Source organism: Brassica napus, chromosome C7 (assembly GCF_020379485.1).
Source record: "Brassica napus cultivar Da-Ae chromosome C7, Da-Ae, whole genome shotgun sequence".
NCBI classification, from domain to species: domain Eukaryota; kingdom Viridiplantae; phylum Streptophyta; class Magnoliopsida; order Brassicales; family Brassicaceae; genus Brassica; species Brassica napus.
In genome coordinates, this window is record NC_063450.1 from 38,216,699 (window position 1) to 38,238,755 (window position 22,057).

At 34.9% G+C, this 22,057-nt stretch overlaps 1 protein-coding gene across 2 annotated transcripts; it reads right to left on the minus strand.

Moving 5' to 3' along the window:
- Positions 1 to 3,350: 3,350 nt before the first annotated feature.
- LOC106425309 (serine/threonine-protein phosphatase 2A 65 kDa regulatory subunit A beta isoform-like) lies at positions 3,351 to 7,637 on the minus strand. Of its 2 annotated transcripts, XR_007326203.1 has the most exons (14): positions 7,443 to 7,637; positions 6,897 to 7,314; positions 6,008 to 6,254; positions 5,646 to 5,758; positions 5,469 to 5,548; positions 5,156 to 5,297; positions 4,964 to 5,044; positions 4,660 to 4,764; positions 4,358 to 4,540; positions 4,180 to 4,272; positions 3,963 to 4,102; positions 3,805 to 3,871; positions 3,532 to 3,722; positions 3,351 to 3,394 (listed from the first exon to the last, which is right to left on the minus strand). XR_007326203.1 is itself a non-coding variant. In XM_048762798.1 (13 exons), the coding sequence occupies exons 2-13, from the start codon at positions 7,287 to 7,289 to the stop codon at positions 3,603 to 3,605; spliced, it is 1,764 nt and encodes a 587-aa protein (XP_048618755.1). In that variant the 5' UTR covers positions 7,290 to 7,314; positions 7,443 to 7,637; the 3' UTR covers positions 3,351 to 3,602. The 2 variants fall into 2 exon arrangements, 1 of the variants encoding a protein (XP_048618755.1); XM_048762798.1 differs by having other exon boundaries at positions 3,351 to 3,722.
- Between the last annotated feature and the right edge of the window lie 14,420 nt (positions 7,638 to 22,057).

Sequence of the window (22,057 nt, forward strand, 5' to 3'; positions counted from 1 at the left end):
AAGCCCCATCGCTTGCTCCGTCGCTTTTTTGCTCTCTGAAAACTATACATTTCGTTGATGTCTCTCTCTTCACACTCTCCATCGGTTGCTCCAATTAAGCTCCAAGAGTGAGCTGCTGTAAACGTAATAAATTAATTAGCTAAGGAAATCAGGTGAGAGCCGATGATTAGAATAAATGGTAAATTGACTTCAGAGGTAAAAGGCAAAAGCAAGGAGATTAATAATGTTGCAGTGAGGAAGGAGAAGAGTAAGAGTCTGCCCCTTCGTCGCTGGAGTGTGGAATTACGTTGGAATACGAAGGAAGTGGAAGAAGGCTGTGGATATTATATAGTGAGTTTTGGAAATCTGAGAAGTCGTTCTCATCGGACTGTTTCAGAGTTCCAAAGATCAAAAATGGATATATGAAGTGGTGGAAGGTGAAAGAGTGACTTTTTGTTTAGTCGAATATTAGGTTTGAGAGACGTTGGCCTGAAATGGGCCATGGAGAATTATTATTGGCTCACACCAATGATCCAATATTTTTCTTGTGTCGATTAAAGCATTAAAGGAGGCGTGAGGTGGCATTTTAAAATTCTATGATTGGCTGATTTTATGAACGACTTGGACAGGCCGAGAATTGAGTATATCTCCCTTAGATTAGATATCTAAGATTCTATAGATATCTCCTATATATTATTTGTGAAACATTACAACTTCTTTCTGTAGCCACGTGTTATCACTAGGATGATTCTTAGAATTATTAGAGAAATATGTTGATTCATCTAATTATATAATAAGCTTTTTATTAAACTAACCATAAATTCATTATTAATGTCATTTATTATTTCCTTAAATAAAGATTACGGAATTGCCTAATGCGGCTAAAGGATATATGACAATTAATGATTTTGAATAATAAAGATTTGATAAAAAAAATAATGTATTTTCTATCAATTTTTTTTAATTTTAAACTATTAAAATAATTTAAAAAAATCACAATAACCATATTATAAAAATTTAAATTTTTCTGTATATGTTATATTTTGAATTTTAAAAAACGACTATAAATTACTAAAACTGTTAAAAGTCTCACATTCAAATTTTTGTGATCCATGGTTTAAAATTTTTGTTATGACAAAATACAAATGATTAAAAATCATATAAATAAAAGTCTAATTTAATAAATCATTAATATTTAAATATATATATATATGTATATATATCATTCTAAATTAAACTATAAACCATATTGAATAAATAAATATTTTAATTTAAAATTTTACTTTGAATAAATTTTTTTGATAAAAGTTTTGAACTAACATTGATAAATTTTTTTAAATTATAAATTACTAAAATTATTAATCTCACAATGAAAATTTTGTTATCGGTAATTTAAAGTTTATGCTATTAAAGATACACATGATCAAAAAAACATATGAGTAGAAAGCATCATTTAATAGACATTAATATTAAAGATATACTATGTATGTTAATATCATTTAAATTTAATTACATATCCTATCAAATTTTTTAAAAAATTGTTTGGATTAATAAAATTGATTTATACGTTCGCACCAATTTAATTATATATGTAATAGTTACTGACTTTTAGTTATTCAATATATATTTATTATTTCATAATATGTAAGAACATATAATACATAAAATAATTTTTATATATAATGTTTATTCCGCGCAAGGCGCGTGTCTTAATCTAGTGTATATATATTATTAAATTCAATATTTTGTTGATAGATCAAAAAGTACAGGATTCTGATTAGGGTTTCCTCAAGATATGATTATCAATTGGTCAGGCATGGGTTAAGCTAATCAAAGCAGGTTTTTATGCGACCTTTCGCAGTTACTAAATGCCTAAACAGCTCTTGATGTAACTTTAGGACGATATCAAAACATGAAGAATAAAAGCAACCAATGCTTTTCTTGGTCTACTTCTCGTAATATACTAATGTTATATACTAAAAGCAACCAATGCTTTTCTTGGTCTACAACCTATCGGATCATATTCGATCAATCAATGTGATTTAGGGTTTCAACATAAACAAGGCCGGTCGGTTTTTAATCAAGTCTAGAACAGGATCAGAACTAATCAATCAGATTCAATCAAGGCTAGCAAGCGACTTCAATTCATTCAATCGGTTTATATCAACCTAGCATACAGATTCTATGTGATCATAACATATTCAATCAATCAAACAATCAAATTCGATTTCAAGCTTAGCATTAGGGTTTCAATTCAGATCAAGCAATCAAATTCGATTTCGGGTATTTAGGGTTTGGATCTATTACCTTAGGGTTTTGGTTATTAGGGTTTTAGTTTTACCTTAACCTCTGATTGAGTTTAATGGACCACCAACAAGAGAAAGGTCGCGAGCTGATCGAACTGAGATCGTCGGGTCGCGAACTAACTGGGATCGGGAACGCCTTGGATATGGGGTGAAAGGTTCTCGATCGGATTAGGTTCAAGCTGGGATGGAGGATCACGCCGGCTAGGGTTATCGCCGTTAGGGTTTAGGGTTTGAGCTCGGGACTTTTAGCTTAGGGTTTTAGAGTAATCGTGCTGATAACGTGTTGTGAAACTTAGGAGAATAGTTTCTTATTCTTATTGATCATAAACATAAGGAACCTTTTATATATAGGGAATTACACCGTCATAGAATAATGGAAAGACTTAGAAAAGGAAATACAAATATGGAAAGAGTACAAATCATAAGTCTAAAGCAAATAGGAAATCAGCCAAGGAGAAAAGGCAAGAGACTGGCCGACTCTCTCTAGGCGGACGTCGACTCTCTCTAGGCGGACGCCGACTCTCTCTCTCTCTCTAAATATGGACCGGTTATGGAACGGGCCGGTTATGGACATCCACAATATGGTTTATAACAGCCTACGGTTATTTCAGAGACCTTTTCTCTAAAATCAAAACTACTTATAGAACTAAACCTAAATTATTATACTCTTCTAAGCAAATAGATTTGGCAACATATAAATGTAATGTAAGTAGTTTGATTTGTTAGTTAAATATGGTTAAAAATAACTGTAGTTATCTAATCATATTGTTTGATTGATTTAAACTAATCCACGATATAAGTTACAAAAGAAAAAAAACTAATCCAAGATATGATATTTCCGGGGAATTTGTGCAAGAGAAGTCATTATGAGGGGGTAGATAGAGTCAACGAAAAAAGTTTAGAATTGACTGTTTTCACAATCACATTGAGATTCTCTCGTCTTTGAACAAAGAACAATTTACATGCCAGGATCTAATCCTTGCATTCAGACTTGATATATAACAATATTTTTCAGTTATAACGAACATGTATGCCAACATGTTGGTCCGATTAGTTCCAACTGTATGAGACTGAACAACCATTCAAAGCGATGAGGAAACATGCATGTTCTGCGAAAAATGTTCAATAACTAAAAAGGATAACTTACAAAAAAACCAACCACAACATAACACAAGACAGTAGACAACTTAGGCAGTTTGCATGAAAAAATAAAAAAAACAGAACACAAGAGTTCTCAGTTACTTACGTTACAAAGTCTTGAGAGTTTAGAATCTTGCATCAAATAGAAAACCAGGGACAGAGATTTAAAAGTTTTTTTTAGCTCGACATCATCACATTATCAATAGATTGAAGAGCTTGGTTTGCAAAGAACCTGACATCAACATCTGGATCCTCGCTTAGCTCCACAAGCCCTGGACGAATCGTCTTCTCTACAACCTTTTATTTTTCACCACCAAACCAAAAATTAAAACAAAACCTGATGGTTGTTCTGACTTTTTAGACATATATATACACTTACCGATTGATCGACAATTGGAATGAGGGATTGAAGCACCTTAGCGACATTGAATTTGATGTTTGGAACTCTGTGGTAGTAAAAAATAATCTTGTTTATACACTTAAAATGTTTGAAGCAAAATCATGCGAGTCAATAACTAGTTTACAATGAGAACTTGCCTGTCTTTAGCCCCGGTCATCACGACAGGTAAGAGCTTGGAGCATGTGATCTCTGAGCCCATCACTGGTGCAAGAAGAGAAACCGCACGCAAAATGGTCATACGGTACAGATAGTGAGGGTTGCTGATCATCTCAAGAACCTGCAGATTAATGAAAAAAAACATTGGTTGACTCTAATAAGAAGGTAAACACTGATTCTTGTAAAACCTAGACAAACCTGTGGAACTATATGCTGCATTGCCCATTCAGGACCAAATTCTTCAGCAAGACGCTTCACATTGTTGGCAGCAGCCTCGCGGATTGAGTGGACCTGAAGAGACCGCCGCTTCAATATTTATAAGGAGAAACTGATTTGTTATTTAAGAATATCTTTGGTTTGAGAGAGAAAGCAGAACCTTGTCTTGTAACCATTGCATGCAAAGAGCGCCAAGCTTATCGTCAAAGAAGCCAACACCTAACTGACTTGCCAACAAAGGTATGTACTCAATGATAGCAAGTCTTACCCTCCAGTGTCTATCTTCAGCAAGTTCTACAATTGCTGGCAACAAGGATTGCGATAGTAGATCAATCCCAATAACCTGCCAAATATAAAATATTGGAATCATCAAGTGAAAGTCGATAAGCAAAAAAAGTTGAATAATGTTTATCTGTGAAACCATTGACATGAGAAAATTTTGTTTGGGTAAGTTGGTCAAACCTGGTTCACTTGGTCGAGTTTGCTGATGATGTTCAAGCGTACATCTGGAAACTCATCTTTCAACAGCGAAAGAAAGATTGGAAGGAGATGCTCAATTGTTGCATCCTGCATTGGAAAAATCAATGTAAAGGTTAACGTATGCAACATATACAATCCAACAAAAAAAATCTCTCTGTACAACTGATCACGGTTATGGGCACTTTCCAGGTACAATTATTGGACGAAAAGGCTGAGTTAAATACTAACGTACATCTTTCCCATCACTGTAGAGTCAACACACATCTATATTTGCGAACTGTCTTACCTTACCCAAGACTGGAGCCATTCCCATTATAACTGAAGCCAGTGCAGATCTGACGTGTTGAGATGAGTCTGTTGATAGCTCCTACAGGTAGAATTAAAAGAAACTATAAGTACTATGTAACAGCTTATAAGTGTCGAGTCATTGATTCTTTGAAAAAAATTGAGATTCTCACACGGGTCTCTTAGAATGTACCTTTACGCAGGGGAGAATGTGCTGAATAGCAAGTTCAGGGTTTAGGATCCGACAAAACTTAGTAACTTTTCCAGCAGCTGCTATGCGTACTTCAGCCTCATTGTCACGAAGTAGACGCACATATGCAGGCACCAGTTCCGTCCTTGATATAGAAGGAACATTAAATAGTATTAGGAAGAAGCAACGGGTATCATCAAATATATTGATAATCATACCTCTGAAGAGGTAATCCACCAATATAGAAATGCATATAATGCAATAGGCCTAAAGAACTTCATTAAAACATACTACATGTTTATCCAAGACTAATTACCTAGTAGGCTCAGGTCCCACGGCTTCACAAAGCTCATAGAGCTGATTTGCTACCATGTAACGCACACGCCAAGACTTATCCTGCTCAGTGACAAAGTACAAAGATTAAACATCTCATAAGTGTAGTTTATCCAAGGATTATCATCATAAAGACTAAGCAATTAGCACACATGATTACCTGCGAGAAATTAACAATCACGGGAAGAATGTGCGCAACACAGTCCTGAGGCTCCAACAATTTCCCAAGAGCAGCACAACCCTCAACCGCCAATAATCTAACGGAATCTTGATCTGATATGAAAGACAATGAAGAACCGTAAGATGAAAATAATGTTAGATAACTAAATAGATATGTGGACACTCATTTTCATCTTTATCTTCAGCTAATGCTCAGTGTGTAATGCATTTCAGTGCCTGCTGGCCGTAACTTTTTTTACATCCATCCGCCACCCGCAAAAGCATATTTAATACCGACTCGGCAATTACATGCTTAAACAAGCAGCAAAGCGACAGTGTGAACCATAACAGATAAGAAATTACCATCTTGAGTAAGATCATCAAACATAGACATAACGTCGGTCTTCAAGTGAGCTGATTCAATAGTAGCAGCAAATTTCCCCAGATTGGTTGCTGCAGCTCTTCGCACCATTGGCATATCATCTTGACAGAGCTGGGTATATATTGATCTCAACTCAGTCTTCACCGCATCTGGGGCGCTAGGGTATGCAATATGGAAAACTCCACAAGCTGAAACTCTGGCTGTGAACCATTCACCAGCTGCAAGTCTCTGTTACATCAGGGAGAGTAAACTTAAGTAATTTCCTTATTTCAACAATACAATATGCAAAGTTCTTAACGAAAAACATCTACTTGGCTTTCAATAAAGATGGCCAGTAACATAAACATCCGAAAAAACAAGTCAGCTAGTTACGCCAGACACCCTAGAAAAACCAGTATGGTCTTATTGTTTTCAACCTAGCAGTTGTCTATTCCAAAACTTTGAGAGGCTAATATAGTTTCAGTCTCTATAAGAACATATGCATATTCCAACTTATTTCTTATGAGGGTCTAATATAGTTTCAGTCTCTATAAGAACATATGCATACTGGAACTTATTTCTTATGAGAGTCTAATACAACTTCATTCTCTATAAACATACGCATACTGTAACTTATTTACTATGATAGTCTAATATAACTTTAACTTCGATCTCTATATTAACATATGAATATTGTAACTTATTTCCTATGAGATTCAAATATAACTTCATTCTCTTCTTAAATGAGTCTAATATAATCTTTATCTTTCAATATTCTTCTTGATTCCTCTATATTTTATAGATATTTCCTTATCTTTGTGTTTTCTATAATCTGGATAACATGAGAAATGAAATGAAACCACGAGTTGTTATCCTCCTCTCTTGGCTAACCTTAACCAACGGTATGAAATGCTCAACCAAATCAGTCTCCTTCATCTGAGACCCAACTCTGCAAAGCGACTCAACAGCTTTCTCCCTCACACAAGTCTCCTCAACCGTGGAGAGAGTCTCCAACGGTGGAAGCAGAACGTGCGCGTGCTCAACGCCACCAACGTAAGGAATAAACACTCCCAATTCCTCAGCCATTGCAAGCAGCACCTCATCGTCATCGTCATTGTTTTCGCTCAGAAAGGGAATCAGCTCCTTCCTCGTCCTCTCCTCGCCGAGAGCGCGAGCAATCGTGGAAAGCCTTCTGATCGAATTCAACCTTAGCTGAATGTCATCGTTTTTAAGCTCGTCTATGAGGACGGCGATGGGGTAAAGCGGCTCCTCGGTCATCGACATATTTGATCAAAAGTTCGATTCTCACCTAATACGATCAGAGAAATCGCAAACGCGAGCAATTAGGAGAAGAACCTAGCACAGATCTTACTAAGGAAGACAAAGAAGATCTGAATTGAATTTACTTCGATTCGAATGAAATGAAAACGGATTTACCGATTCGTTGGCGCCTTCACGGAGGCTGATGCAAATATTCTCCGAGCGATCCTGGAAGAAGACGACTGAGAGAGAGAGAGCGAGAGATCTTTCTCGAACCTTTTTCCTACGAACTAGTCTTCAAGCGTTCATTGAAGTGGGCTCGAAATCATATCCTCTAAATGGGTTTATGCATGGCCCATCCGCACGAATATTTGATTTGTGTTTGTTGATATCAAAATTTATAGATTTATTATAATTTATTTTTATTCTTTGAGACGACATTTGATATGGCTTTTATTTGAAGAATGTAAATTTGAAACACATGGTACAAAATATAAATGCAAATTAATTTTTTTTTTAGACCAAACATTTAACTAACTAATAAGCTGTATCGTCAAGATTATTGAGAAGAAGAGGTATGCAACCAAACCGAAAATAGGAACAAACCTATCATCACTCACTAACTTTAGTAAGCTTCTTCTTCAAAACCATGTTGATCGAATAGACTTTTACTAAACAATAGTACATAAGAAGCAACTATATATATATATACATGTATATCAGTATATTATACCGTACATTTCAATGTACAGCGGTTAAGTTACTTGAATTAAAACTCTCACACTTGAATTGAAACCATGGAACCACTATCTTTTACCACTCTTCTGAACCATTACAAACACCAATTGGATCCAACAAAGCTCGGTGGCAATATCTTGTATTGGGGTTAAAGCCTTTTCGGGGTTTCATATTATTGTATACAAACTTTTAGATTTTGTTTGTGCATTTACTTGTTTAAAGTAAATCGATATGTTTGTGCATTTAATGATCGCAGCTGCTATCTATATTATTACCCTTTTTTAAAATTTGGATAGCAGTATAAATGATAATTGTTCGAAAACATGAATCCCCTAGACTATATTTACGAAGTAATTTTGCCACATGTCCTTTTTACAATCAATTTTACAAAACAAATATGACATGGCTACTGAAATTGATGACATGTCTTATTGCATTTAATGTTAATTTATATTTTTGGTAAACTTTTTAAAATATTGTAATAACTCATATATTACATTTAATTTCAATTTATATATTTGGAAATTTTTGTAGAATATGGAAATAACTCATAAATCATCATTAAAATAAATATATTCAAATATGACATTATAAATTTCGAAATATAATTTAATTATATATTTTAAAATTTCACAATTTTATTACTAAAATTTTCAAAAATGTATACAATTTTTTAGAAAATTATAAAAATTTAATCGCACAATCATTATTTTTTTATATATCTACAAATTTTATAAATATTGTTTAATTTTAATTTTTGGTATGTATGCAACTTTTAAAATTTTATTTAATATATTTAATTAAAATAAATATATCGAAAAATCTATCTAAGATTATAATTTCAAATATATACATGTATATTCTTAAATATAATTTTATGTTTAATTAAATCAAATTTATATTAAAATATTGATACGAAAAAGAAAATTTACAATATTAATAAAATTTTGTTTTAAAATATAATTTATATTTATCTTTTAAAAAATATTTTAAATTTTTTTACTGCACATGGTAACACTATAAAAAACAAGCATAGGTTCCTTTTAACATGGATAGCAGTATTAAACTATTAATTGTGTTCTCATATTTAATCCAGTTCAACAATTTCATTAATTATATTACCTTAACAATACATCAAATCATTAATTATATTACCATAATAATAATAGTGAAGATTTTTATTTATTAGTTAATCAATATTAACTCTGTGTCAATTATAAAATCAAAATATAAAATAACTGGATTTTACATATGGCTAAACGTTTGGTTTAGTTTGTTTTACTAAATATTTTTTTTTAATTTTAGTTTCAATCGGTGAAAAATTACGTAGCCAAAAACAAAATTCAAAGACATGTTTTCGTGAATAAAATAATAACTTAAATCAAAATAATAAAAATGTATTACATTTATTGTCATTTAATTTTTTACTCCATATAATTATTTTACAAAATTAAAAAAAAAAATTCTTTCTATTTCACTTAATTTAGCCAAACACATAGAAAATAGTCATTTTTATTAGTTAGGCATGTACATTGGATATCCATTTAGGTACGGGTTGTTCTTTTCGAGTATCTTTTTTTTTTAAATTAAGCTCCGCTTGAATATTATAAATTTATGTGTGGGTTTTGAGTTGGGTCCTTCTAGGTCTGGCTGAGTTCGGTCCTGAAGTATAGGAACCTAAAAATATCTAAATAACAAATGTATCTAAAATGTGTTCAGATATTTGTACAAAAAATAACCGTATTACCCAATTCGGTCCAGGTTTTTGAATACAATTAGTTATATTACGATTCATCTAAAATATATAACACTAATTATAAAAAACAAATATCAATGTATAAAATTGTAAGAACCAATACTGTAAGTGCAGATGACTCAAAAATAACTAGAGCAGAAAGTAAATGACACACATAGTTTGTTAACGAGGTTTGTTTCCTACTCCCCGAGACCTTGTCCAGAATTTGAATCCACTAGAATAAGAAAGCAAATTACAACCAAGTCGCAAACGCGTAATACAAGCACAACCTTCCTGAATCACCGATCTCTTATATAGCATGAACTCTTCAAGACAATCTCGCCTTGTGCTAAACTCCCCAAGAGTTCGGACTTTATCATGATAGCCTAACCCTGAGCTACACTCCCCTGTCTAGACTTCAACCTCCAAGTCTCTGAAGGTACGTCACCAAGTACTTCACCAAGTATGTCACCGAGTACGTCAACACCTAACACACACCGAAGATACCAACGAGCACGTCAACACCAACGTACAACTTGGTCACCACAACACAACGGACAATTCTGCCACACGTAATGTTAGCAACAATGTCACAACACCAAGTACAACGGACACTCCGTCATACACTATGTCAACACCAACGTAAACACTCAACAAGAACACAATGAAACCTCACAATGAAAACTCTCTCTCTCTCTAATCTCTGGGTGCTAGTCTTCTTATAAGACACATCCCTCCTTATATAATAAACCTTTAACTTGCTCTCCAAGTTCATTAAATTCACTTTAATGAACTTCCATTTCCATATAAGGAAACTTCTTATTCCTCTCCAAGTAACACTTACTCTCCAAGCAAAATCCTTTTGCTTAATGGAAAACGTCATTTGTCTTCAACAAGATATTCTCTTTCTTTTTCCAAGCTCCACTTACACACGTAATCCATGTAAGGAAACTTCCTTGTAAGCATCTTCACAACTCTAAGTCTTGACATACATCTTGACATACCTTCTGTAGTACATCACGAACTACATCAGAACATTGTAAGAACGTACATCTTCGAATACATGTGCGGATCAGTTTCTAGTTCTATTTAAATATATACTGATTTTGTAGGGAAGAACAATAAAAAATAGTTTTCTTTAGTAACTTCACCAAGCATTGAATCAAGTAACCGATCTAGAAATACGTCTAATCTGAGGCATAGCTATAAAACCTTGTTTAATACCATTATACATTTGAATTTTTAAAAATAGCATTACTAAATATCTGTACAAAATTACATTATTTTTTAAAAAAAATCATAGTGTCCAGCTGCCCCTCCCAGAGTCAACATAGATTCACCACAGTCTGAATCTACCCAATGGTCGGCCATGTTTTATAGCCAACATGCATGAGATGGTTGATATCTAATATGACACATTGACGCGATGATATATCTAACTGCACCGAACATTTGCATTTCAGAGAAAACTAAGTGGCCGATAATGTTGGTGGTGGGTTTGCAACCCCCACTTATCTCTTCACATATCTGAATTGGCCCAATAAACAAAGGAAATAAATGTGGCCCAAAAGAGAAAAATTGGTGGCCAAGTTAGTTTAACTTTGTGACCAAGTTAATTCCACTATAAATATAACTCTCACCTCTTCACAAAGGGGGATCCATTTTTCACTTTTCCATTTATGCAGAAAACAAGAGAGAGAAACAGAGAAAGGTTTTAGACAAAAGTCTCTGAAAAATCCAGAAATCCATCCGTCTGACGACGACACGCCGACGCCAACGTGCCGAACCGGTCCCATCAACACCTCATTGTCATCGTCAAACGCCGCACCGTCACCGTCGAACGTCGCATCGTCACCGTCGATTACCGCACCGTCAAACCCCGTCACAGTCAACGCCGCCCCGTCACAGTCAACGCCGCCCCGTCACCGTCAACGCCGAACTGACACCGTCATAGCCGAACCGGCACCATCTTCACCGTCGAACCGAGCATCTCTTCCCGACGACCTCACTCCGACGACGACAACCAAAACTATCATCTCAAAGAACTATGATTTCATATCTCACCATCCATATGCTCCCCACTCTGGTCTGGTATCAATCATAATCTCAACTTCAAGATATAAAAATATCGTGTGATGAACTACGAATGGCTTGATCTCTCTTACGAGAGTACGTAGGCAACCTTTCACAAGGTGCAGCTATAACACAAAACCACATTTTATCTCTTTGCCATCGCTAGGTACAACTTCATTAACAAGATTTTCGGAACTCCGTATCTTACATGGGGTAATTCTAACCCTTGTTTGACCATTTATCATATTTGTTGACCTTATCGTATTTGGGCTTCAACAATTGGCGCAAGAAAGAGGAGGTGGAATTCTTAGACGCACGAAGTTTAGCGGTGGTAAAAGTAGAATTCACAGTCAGCCGTCGTTGTCATTATCAACTCGTCGTTGTCATCCTCGACGACCACCGAATCCATAGTCACATCCAGAAAGTGGCATACTGAGAGCTTATTAAATAGCACATGTGATAGTTGCCCACTTACAACAACTCTCTCAACCACTCCCAAAAGCAACAAGCAACAAAGAACAAGAGATACTCACTTCAACTACTCTCAAAAGCAACAAGCAACAAAGGACAAGAGGGACCTACTTCAACTACTCTCAAAAGCAACAAGCAATAAAGGACAAGAGGAACCCACTTCAACTACTCTCAAAAGCAACAAGCAACAAAAGACAAAAGGGACCCACTTCAACTACTTCCAAAAGCAACAATCAATCAAGTACAAAAAGGACCCACTTCAACTACTTCCAAAAGCAACAAGCAAAAAATGACCAAAATGATCCACTTCAACAACTCCCGAAAGCAACAAGCAACCTAGGAAATGATGACCTACTACAACAACTCTCAAGGACAAATAGTATCATATGAAATGATTGTCTACTCCAACAACACTCAAAGACAAGAAACAACTCAAATAATAATGATATTCTACAACAATTTAAGAAGCCAACAACTCTATTTTCAAAAGAAAAAGAAGAAACCAACTCAACACAAAAAATAAATTCGACCGGCGACCTGTTCAAAGCAAACTGATGACCCCGGTTCGGCATCCAGAAATCTCCCTTCGTCATCTCCTAAGATCCTTTGGTTCGGAATCCAGAAGCCTCCCTTCGTCGTCTCCAACGATCCTTCGGTTCGGCATCCAGAAGCCTCCCTTCGTCGTCTTTGACGATCCTTCGGTTTGGCATCCAGAAGTCTCCCTTCGTCGTCTCCGACAATCCTTCGGTTCGGCATCCAGAAGTCTCCATTCGTCGTCTCCGACAATCCTTCGCTTCGGTATCCAGAAGTCTCCCTTCATCGTCTCCGAGAATCCTTCAGTTTGGCATCTAAAAGCCTATCTTCGTCATCAGTCGACCGACCCCCGGCTCGTCTGCCTGTCTTCATGAATGTTGTCATCTCCACTTCAACGAGCTTGCCAACTCGACAACGACGATGCCATCTACGACAACCCCAAAACGGCTGCCACCAAAACATGAAATCTGATATGACACTAATATCATCAAGATAAGTGTATTCAATAACTCATTTACCACCAAAATACATACATCATTCATCACCGAAACTTATCATAGCTCATCATAATTCATCATGAATCATCATAGCTTTTCATTCATCATCATAGCTCATCATAGCTTATTAGTCATCATCACAGATCATCATAGCTTATTATTCATCGTCACATCTCATCATAGCTTATAGCATTCATCATTCTAAAAATAAGCCGAGACTCAGCAAAAAAAAAAAGACGAGCCGAGACTCCGTAACAAAAAAACGAGCCAAGACTCAGTGAATTCCATCATCGTCACCTTTGGCCAGGTGTTCGACAAAATATGCGTTCCTCACGGATGCAGTGGTGAAATAATCCACACTCCCGAATAAGGAGATGAAAGTCGGGCCCAGACCCGCACTGTCGGCGGTTTAATATTCAGTTAATAAGCCGAGCTCATCTCGCATGAGTACTAATCCCGATTAAACGAGATAAACCGAGCCGAGACTCGACCTCAGAAACACCCGAAAGCCAAGCGTATCTCGCATGAAGACGAACTAAAAAAAAGCGACGAGCCGAGTCTCATAATCATTCAAGGAAGCGGCGAACCCAGTCTCATAATCATTCAAGGAAGCAACGAGCTGAGTCTTATAATCATTCAAGGAAGCGACGAGCCGAGTCTAATAATCATTCAAGGAAGCGACGAGCCCAGTCTCAAACCACCCAAGACCCGACGAGAAGAAAAATTGACGAGCCGAACTCGTCTCATCCGTCCAAGAATCAACGAGAACAATTGACGAGCCAACCTCGTCTCATTCATCCAAGACCCGAGAAGAAGAATCGACGAGCCGACCTCGTTTCATCCGTCCAAGAATCAACGAGAACAATTGACGAGCCAACCTCGTCTCATTCATCCAAGACCCGAGAAGAAGAATCGACGAGCCGACCTCGTCTCATCCTTCCAAGAATCGACGAGCCGGCCTCGTCTCATCCATTCAAGACCCGACGAGAATAACCGACGAGCCGACCTCGTCTCATCCATCCAAGAAGAGCCGACCTCGTCTCACTCTTTCAAGACCCGACGAACTGAACCTCGTCTCATTCATCCAAGACCCAAGAAGAAGAATTGACGAGCCGACCTCGTCTCATCCGTCCAAGAATCGACGAGAACAATCGACGACCAACCTCGTCTCATTCAGCCAAGACCCGAGAAGAAGAATCGATGAGCCGACCTCATCTCATTCGTCCAAGAATCGACGAGCCGACTCATCCATCCAAGAAGAGCCGACCTCGTCTCATTCACCCAAGACCCGACGAGAAGAATCGACGAGCCGGCCTCGTCTCATCCGTCCATGAATAGACGAGCCGACCTCGTCTCATCCGTCTATGAATCGACGAGCCGACCTCGTCTCATTCATCCAAGACCCGACGAGCCGACCTCGTCTCATTCATCCAAGATCCGTCCAATATGTACTATGTGCATATTTTGATATTTGGGTTATGGTTTATATTTTCTTCTAAGGTTTAGTGATTAGTGTTTTGAGTTTAGTTTTTGAAAGATTTGGATTGAAATTGGGTTTAATTTTATTAGTTTTGGATATGTATAGTATATTAATATATTTAAATCATTTTATAATTTCATTAACATAAACTATACCATTTAGCATGGTCTATTCTATTTATATACTATCACCATAATCAACGTGGATGTCATAACCACCACTATTCTAATAACATTTTTATTTTATTTTTATTTAAATGACATATGCTTTTGGATGTTATTACCGGGAACTGACTTAAAAAAATGAGAGAACTGGAAGAAAAGGAACAAAATGCTATGAGATCTAATAATGTCCAATCATATGCTATATTCTTAATTTTGTCTCCAAAATTGGCTATTTCACCAATAAGCCCTATTTTCTTCGATCAGTAGGATCCCACGGTAGATTGTCCAAATCATCTAATTCAATTTGAGATGATGACGATGGAGTTTTTCTTTTCAAAAGTATCAAAAATTTCTCCATATGTCTGTAAATAAAAAAAAATATTACTAAAAAATAACTTATAGTTAGATAATTAGAATCAATAAGAATAAACTAAATTACTATTTTAAATACGAATCTACCAGCTAAGAAGAGATTGAAAAATCTTAAATTGATACCTTGTTGAGTTTCGAAGAAGACGACGGCAAGTTCTCCAAGAAAAAAAATTTCAATTCTAACTTAATGTATTTGGGCTTTAGGTTTGTAAATTATTGAAGTTAAACATGTTTTTCCTTTTTCAATTGTAGACATTATTTATTGGGAAATTTTGCGTCATGTACATAAGCCAGGAAATATTAAGTCCATACCCACATCAAGTGTTTGGCTATGATATGTTATATATTATTCTGAAAAGATACAAAAATGTCCTTAGTTGCGCGTGAAAAGAGATGAGATGAAGTTCATCTCTTATTATACAAAACTAACGGAATCAATTCTGAACAATAGTTGAAAAAGGTATATCGAAAGAAAGAGTTATAGTTTTGGAGACTGTTCGCATAAGTAGAAAAATCAATTTTATGAATAGATAAACATTGAAGGTTCTCAACGGTGCGATAACTGAAAACTCAGTCACTGAATATGGTAAGTCCGGTAAGATTGAATATAATTAGAGGGTTGAGAAATAGTTTCGTTTACAGATCTTTAAGCATATAAAGAATCAAGCGATGGATTGAATTGGAGAAGATGAGCAGTAAATTTGTGACATGTTCTATTCTATTTTATAATTAGTATAGTATGATATATTTTTATTCTGTCTGTTCAAATTGTTTCCCGTTGTCCATCTCCTTATTATTCTTTTTTACTATTCCACCAGCTCATTGTCTTGTGTTCCATTAATGTCGCCAATCATTGTTTCCTCACCTCCTCCTATCGTCTCTTCTTCTCCTCCAACTTTTATGGTTATTTTGTCTCCTACTTCATCAACTCTAGCGACACTTCCATCAACCCTATGCTAAGGGTATATCCTTATGCACTGCATGATTCTTCTTCTTCCCTATTTCAACAACTTTAATTTCGATCACTACATTGCAAATGGACTTTTTGTTTTGTTTTGAGAGAACTATTCTATTATCGACATATAAAATAGATTTGTATCACACTATGTATTATTTTGTTCCTCTCACTTGTAGCACCGCCACCACCACCACTACCAGTTGTTTCATCACCACTGGTCTCCTCTTCCACCACCATCGCCAGCCGTTATCTCCTCAACTCTCCCACCGTCTCTTCTTTTCCTCCACCTCTCGTTTTTCTCCTGGAACTCAGTGCGATACGCCAACTTGATCGATACACCATCTTCACAGTTGTGAGTCTCCCTTAGCGTCGCAGCACAAACATGTGCCGTTGAAGTATTCTCTAGCTTTAACCCGGACCGACTCACGCAATGAGTGATTTTGTGTCGTTTACTTTCATCTTACATGAGTCTTATGCACTCACCAATGGTGTTTCTTTTAATTTTCCATGCATATTGTTTATCTTATTTTGTAAACTTTGTTTTATGTCTGCAATTTTGCGACAAAACTAAAATTGTCTCCTAATACGGTTGTTATGAATGTTAACATTCTCAAGCCGTCACACTAACTTTGTCCCTTTGAATTGGTTAGACATTGATGACATACACAAAAATGAAGGGCTTTCGTATTTGTGTCGAATGTTCAATATTGTGTTGTAATTATGTAAAATATAGTCATCTAATGGATGAAACGACTTCGTAATTAGTTGACTCCTTTGTGGATATTATACTATTTGGTATGTAGTATAGTATCACATCTTTAGCATTAGAGCGTCAACTGTTGGAACTCGTTTTTGACGAAATGGTTTAAGACCATTTTTGATAAGATTCCGGGCGAAGACGTTCGTCGGAATAACTGAATGTTTGACATTATAGTGTATTCGTATGTCAAAATCAGAGTTGGTTTGAATGAGAAATGGAGGTTGAAAGTGAATGATATAAAAAGCTTGTAAAGCTTTGAATTTGGCTAAGCATAAAAACTAAGCAAATGTATCACTTTCGGTATATGGGTTTGAGTGTTGATTTAATTGATTAATTGGACTTTATGTCAACTAATCTATTTAAAATCATATTCTTAAAATATTTTTTGTATTTACTTAAATGTAAAATATAAACCCAAAAAGTATATTGATGGATTTTTATTTGGTCAAAACCTCTTTATGACTTAAAAAAGAAACGTACAAGAGTTATGAATTATGACATTCAAATTTCATTATGACACTTAATTGGTACGTTTGTTGACTCCATAATGACAGTGCTTTCATTTTTCTGTATAAAAGGAAGCACTTTTGTTAACAACTTATTCGAAGCTAGAACATGAACAAGTGTAATTCTCCCACTTGAATATTTGATTCTTTATTTTTTGTCTTTTTTTTTTGAGTCTGAGATTACACACAAAACTAGTTTCGTCAGACTTCTGATATAGTGACGCAAACCAGAAGATTTTTGCAGTTGTATTTTAGGATTCATTACATTATCGAACCGTCGCACTACGGGACGTATTTTGAGTTAAGGAAAGAGATAATATCTCGGCTCTGCAGTTGTATCATCATTTTCTTAATCTTTGGTATAATCTTATCAAATTTATTCTTTACAATATTCAATTCTCCATAGTTTATATAATACGGTCCTATCAGTCTTAACTCAAAATATCTGTTTATTGTTTTTCACTAACCGAACTGATTATCGTAAAAGTTTGTTTTATAAGAATAGGTTGATCGATATTTAGTAAAAGGTGCTGGAATCAGATCGGCTCTAATACTTTTCAGTGTCAGCTTGAAATTTTCATTCATCGCTTACATTTCTATTTTGCAGGAACTGCTGAATTTTTTTTAAAAAATAATTGTTTTTGCATATCCGTGCTTTGTATTGTGATTTTATTGGTGATTAGGTTTAATCACATTAAGATCTTATTGGTGTAATAGTTGTTTCGGCTCTTCCTTGGATAGCATAATTCATTCGTATTGATAACTGATTAGCTTTTAGTCAATACTGGTTTGCTGCATCCTTGTCTTTTCATTGGTCGTAAACCGCATCAAAGATCATTGCTATGTGTTTTTTGTCTTGTTGTCATATTTGATTAACCGGATTAAAATATTAGACTTGATTCCTTACAATCATTCAGACGTTTGTACACATTTGCATAAGTTTTTTGTATTAAAAATTTTCTAGCTCATAACAATGATTAGAATAAAGCATTATTTTTCCATGCATCGACTTGTTTGCTTTAAATATCAATAATGTCTAACGTTTTGACTTCTGGTTTCAGTTCTTCTTTTTGGAATAACCATGAAAGCAGAAAAATATGGAAGATTTATGTACGGTGAAATAAGAAAATGTTATAAACACTTTGGTTCTTAAGGGATCATGTTTTATAAATGGAAATTGGATTTGTGAGTCGGCACCCCAAATTAAGTTTGGGAGAGGTCTGCCACATATAAATCATTTGCCATAAGAAATAAAATGTTTGTTGATATTGATCAAAACATTTATATTTCGTCAATGCTTAAATGCAAGTTGTAAAAAAATTTACCATGCAAAACCAATGAGAATTCAAAATTGAAAATGAATGATATAAAAAACTTGTAAAGCTTTGAATTTGGCTAAGCATGTATCACTTTGGGTATATGGGTTTGAGTGTTGATTTAATTGATTAATTGGACTTTATGTCAATTAATCTATTTAAAATCATATTCTTAAAATATTTTTTGTATTTACTTAAATGTAAAATATAAACCCAAAAAGTATATTGATGGATTTTGATTTGGTCAAAACCTCTTTATGACTTAAAAAAGAAACGTACAAGAGTTATGAATTATGACATTCAAATTTCATTATGACACTTAATTGGTACGTTTGTTGACTCCATAATGACAGTGCTTTCATTTTTCTGTATAAAAGGAAGCACTTGTGTTAACAACTTATTCGAAGCTAGAACATGAACAAGTGTAATTCTCCCACCTGAATATTTGATTCTTTATTTTTTGTATCTTCTTTTCTTTTTTTAATCTGAGATTACACACAAAACTAGTTTCGTCAGACTTCTGATAGAGTGACGCAAACCAGAAGATTTTTTTCAGTTGTATTTTAGGACTCATTACGTTATCGAACCGTCGCACTACATGACATATTTTGAGCTAAGGAAAGAGATAATATCTCGCATCTTCAGTTGTATCATCTTTTTCTTAATCTTTGGTATAATCTTATCAAATTTATTTTTTACAATATTCAGTTCTCCGTAGTTTATATAAAACGGTCCTACCATCAACATCAAGTGCAGGCGCCTAGAAAAAAATTTCAGTCAAATTTGTGCACAAATTGTCCCATCCGCCGCTTGCATCTGTAGCATGGCTATATATATATTTTTTTCTCTCTTACGAATATACAGCAAAATCACTTTAATATTATTTTATTTTCATCAATTTGATGAAATGTTTAAAATTGACAGATAATTTCATTTGTAAAGCTAATTACAGTGAAAAGTTAAATATCTTTTTAACAGTTGAATGTTATAATGAATATATTAAAAATAAAATTATACTATGAAAATATGATGTCAAATTTTAATAGGAAAACCATGGGGAACTTGAATCTAGAGAGAGCTATTGACGTTTTCGATATGACGGTTCGATCTATTTCATATCTTAATATTATAACAATATCTAAGATTCTATAGATATGTATATATATTATTAAATTCAATATTTTGTTGATAGATCAAAAAGTACAGGATTCTGATTAGGGTTTCCTCAAGATATGATTATTAATTGGTCAGGGATGGGTTAAGCCAATCAAAGCAGGTTTTTATGCGACCTTTCGCAGTTACTAAGTGGGGTGTATTCAACTGAGAGTTTCAACTGATTTGTATTAAAATGACAAATCCGATGTTATTCAAACATGGATTTTAAAAAACACTTTAAAATCCAATGTTATTGAAATTATCATTTCATAAAACACTCTGAAATCCACTGTTATTGAACAAAATTTAAGTTGAAGATTTTAGAGTACTTTCATTGTTTCTAGAGTGTTTGAGTGGAGTTCTTTAGTTATAAAAATAAAAATCCAAATCTCACTGTTTTAGATGAGATTCTAGAGTATTTTAACAAAAATCACACCAAATTCTCTAATTCTCCTGCAATCATCTACAAACTCATTAAAAATCAAATTACTTCAAATTTCAGATTCAATACACCCCCTTAAATGCCTAAACAGCTCTTGATGCTAACTTTAGGACGATGTCAAAACATGAAGAATAAAAAAGCAACCAATGCTTTTCTTGGTCTACTTCTCGTAATATACTAATGTTATAACTAAAAGCAACCAATGCTTTTCTTGGTCTACAACCTATCGGATCATATTCGATAAATCAATGTGATTTAGGGTTTCAACATAAACAAGGCCGGTCGATTTTTAATCAAGTCTAGAACAGGATGAGAACTAATCAATCGGATTCAATCAAGGCTAGCAAGCGACTTCAATTCATTCAATCGGTTTATATCAACCTAGCATACGGATTCTATGTGATCATAACATGCATATTCAATCAATCAAACAATCAAATTCGATTTCAAGCTTAGCATTAGGGTTTCAATTCAGATCAAGCAATCAAATTCGATTTCGGGTATTTAGGGTTTGGATCTATTACCTTAGGGTTTTGGTTATTAGGGTTTTAGTTTTACCTTAACCTCTGATTGAGTTGAATGGACCACCAACAAGAGAAAGGTCGCGAGCTGATCGAACTGAGATCGTCGGGTCGCGAACTAACTGGGATCGGGAACGCCTTGGATATGGGGTGAAAGGTTCTCGATCGGATTAGGTTCAAGCCGGGATGGAGGATCACGCCGGCTAGGGTTATCGCCGTTAGGGTTTAGGGTTTGAGCTCGAGACTTTTAGCTTAGGGTTTTAGAGTAATCGTGCTGATAACGTGTTGTGAAACTTAGGAAAATAGTTTCTTATTCTTATTGATCATAAACATAAGGAACCCTTTATATATAGGGAATTACACCGTCATAGAATAATGGAAAGACTTAGAAAAGGAAATACAAATATGGAAAGAGTACAAATCATAAGTCTAAAGCAAATAGGAAATCAGCCAAGGAGAAAAGGCAAGAGACTGGCCGACTCTCTCTAGGCGGACGTCGACTCTCTCTAAGCGGACGCCGACTCTCTCTCTCTCTCTAAGTATGGACCGGTTATGGAACGGGCCGGTTATGGACATCCACAATATGGTTTATAACAGCCTACGGTTATTTCAGAGACCTTTTCTCTAAAATCAAAACTACTTATACAACTAAACCTAAATTATTATACTCTTCTAAGCAAATAGATTTGGCAACATATAAATGTAATGTAAGTAGTTTGATTTGTTAGTTAAATATGGTTAAAAAAAATAACTGTAGTTATCTAATCATATTGTTTGATTGATTTAAACTAATCCACGATATAAGTTACAAAAGAAAAAAAACTAATCCAAGATATGATATTTCCGGGGAATTTGTGCAAGAGAAGTCATTATGAGGGGGTAGATAGAGTCAACGAAAAAAGTTTAGAATTGACTGTTTTCACAATCACATTGAGATTCTCTCGTCTTTGAACAAAGAACAATTTACATGCCAGGATCTAATCCTTGCATTCAGACTTGATATATAACAATATTTTTCAGTTATAACGAACATGTATGCCAACATGTTGGTCCGATTAGTTCCAACTGTA

Excerpts from the sequence above, each read along its gene's own strand:
- LOC106425309 (XM_048762798.1), bottom strand. The coding sequence starts at position 7,289 with ATGTCGATGACCGAGGAGCCGCTTTACCCCATCGCCGTCCTCATAGAC. Across the intron at positions 5,549-5,645 it reads TGATTGTTAATTTCTCGCAG|GATAAGTCTTGGCGTGTGCG; the intron begins GTAATCATGTGT and ends GTCACTGAGCAG. Across the intron at positions 3,723-3,804 it reads TTCCAATTGTCGATCAATCG|GTTGTAGAGAAGACGATTCG; the intron begins GTAAGTGTATAT and ends GAAAAATAAAAG.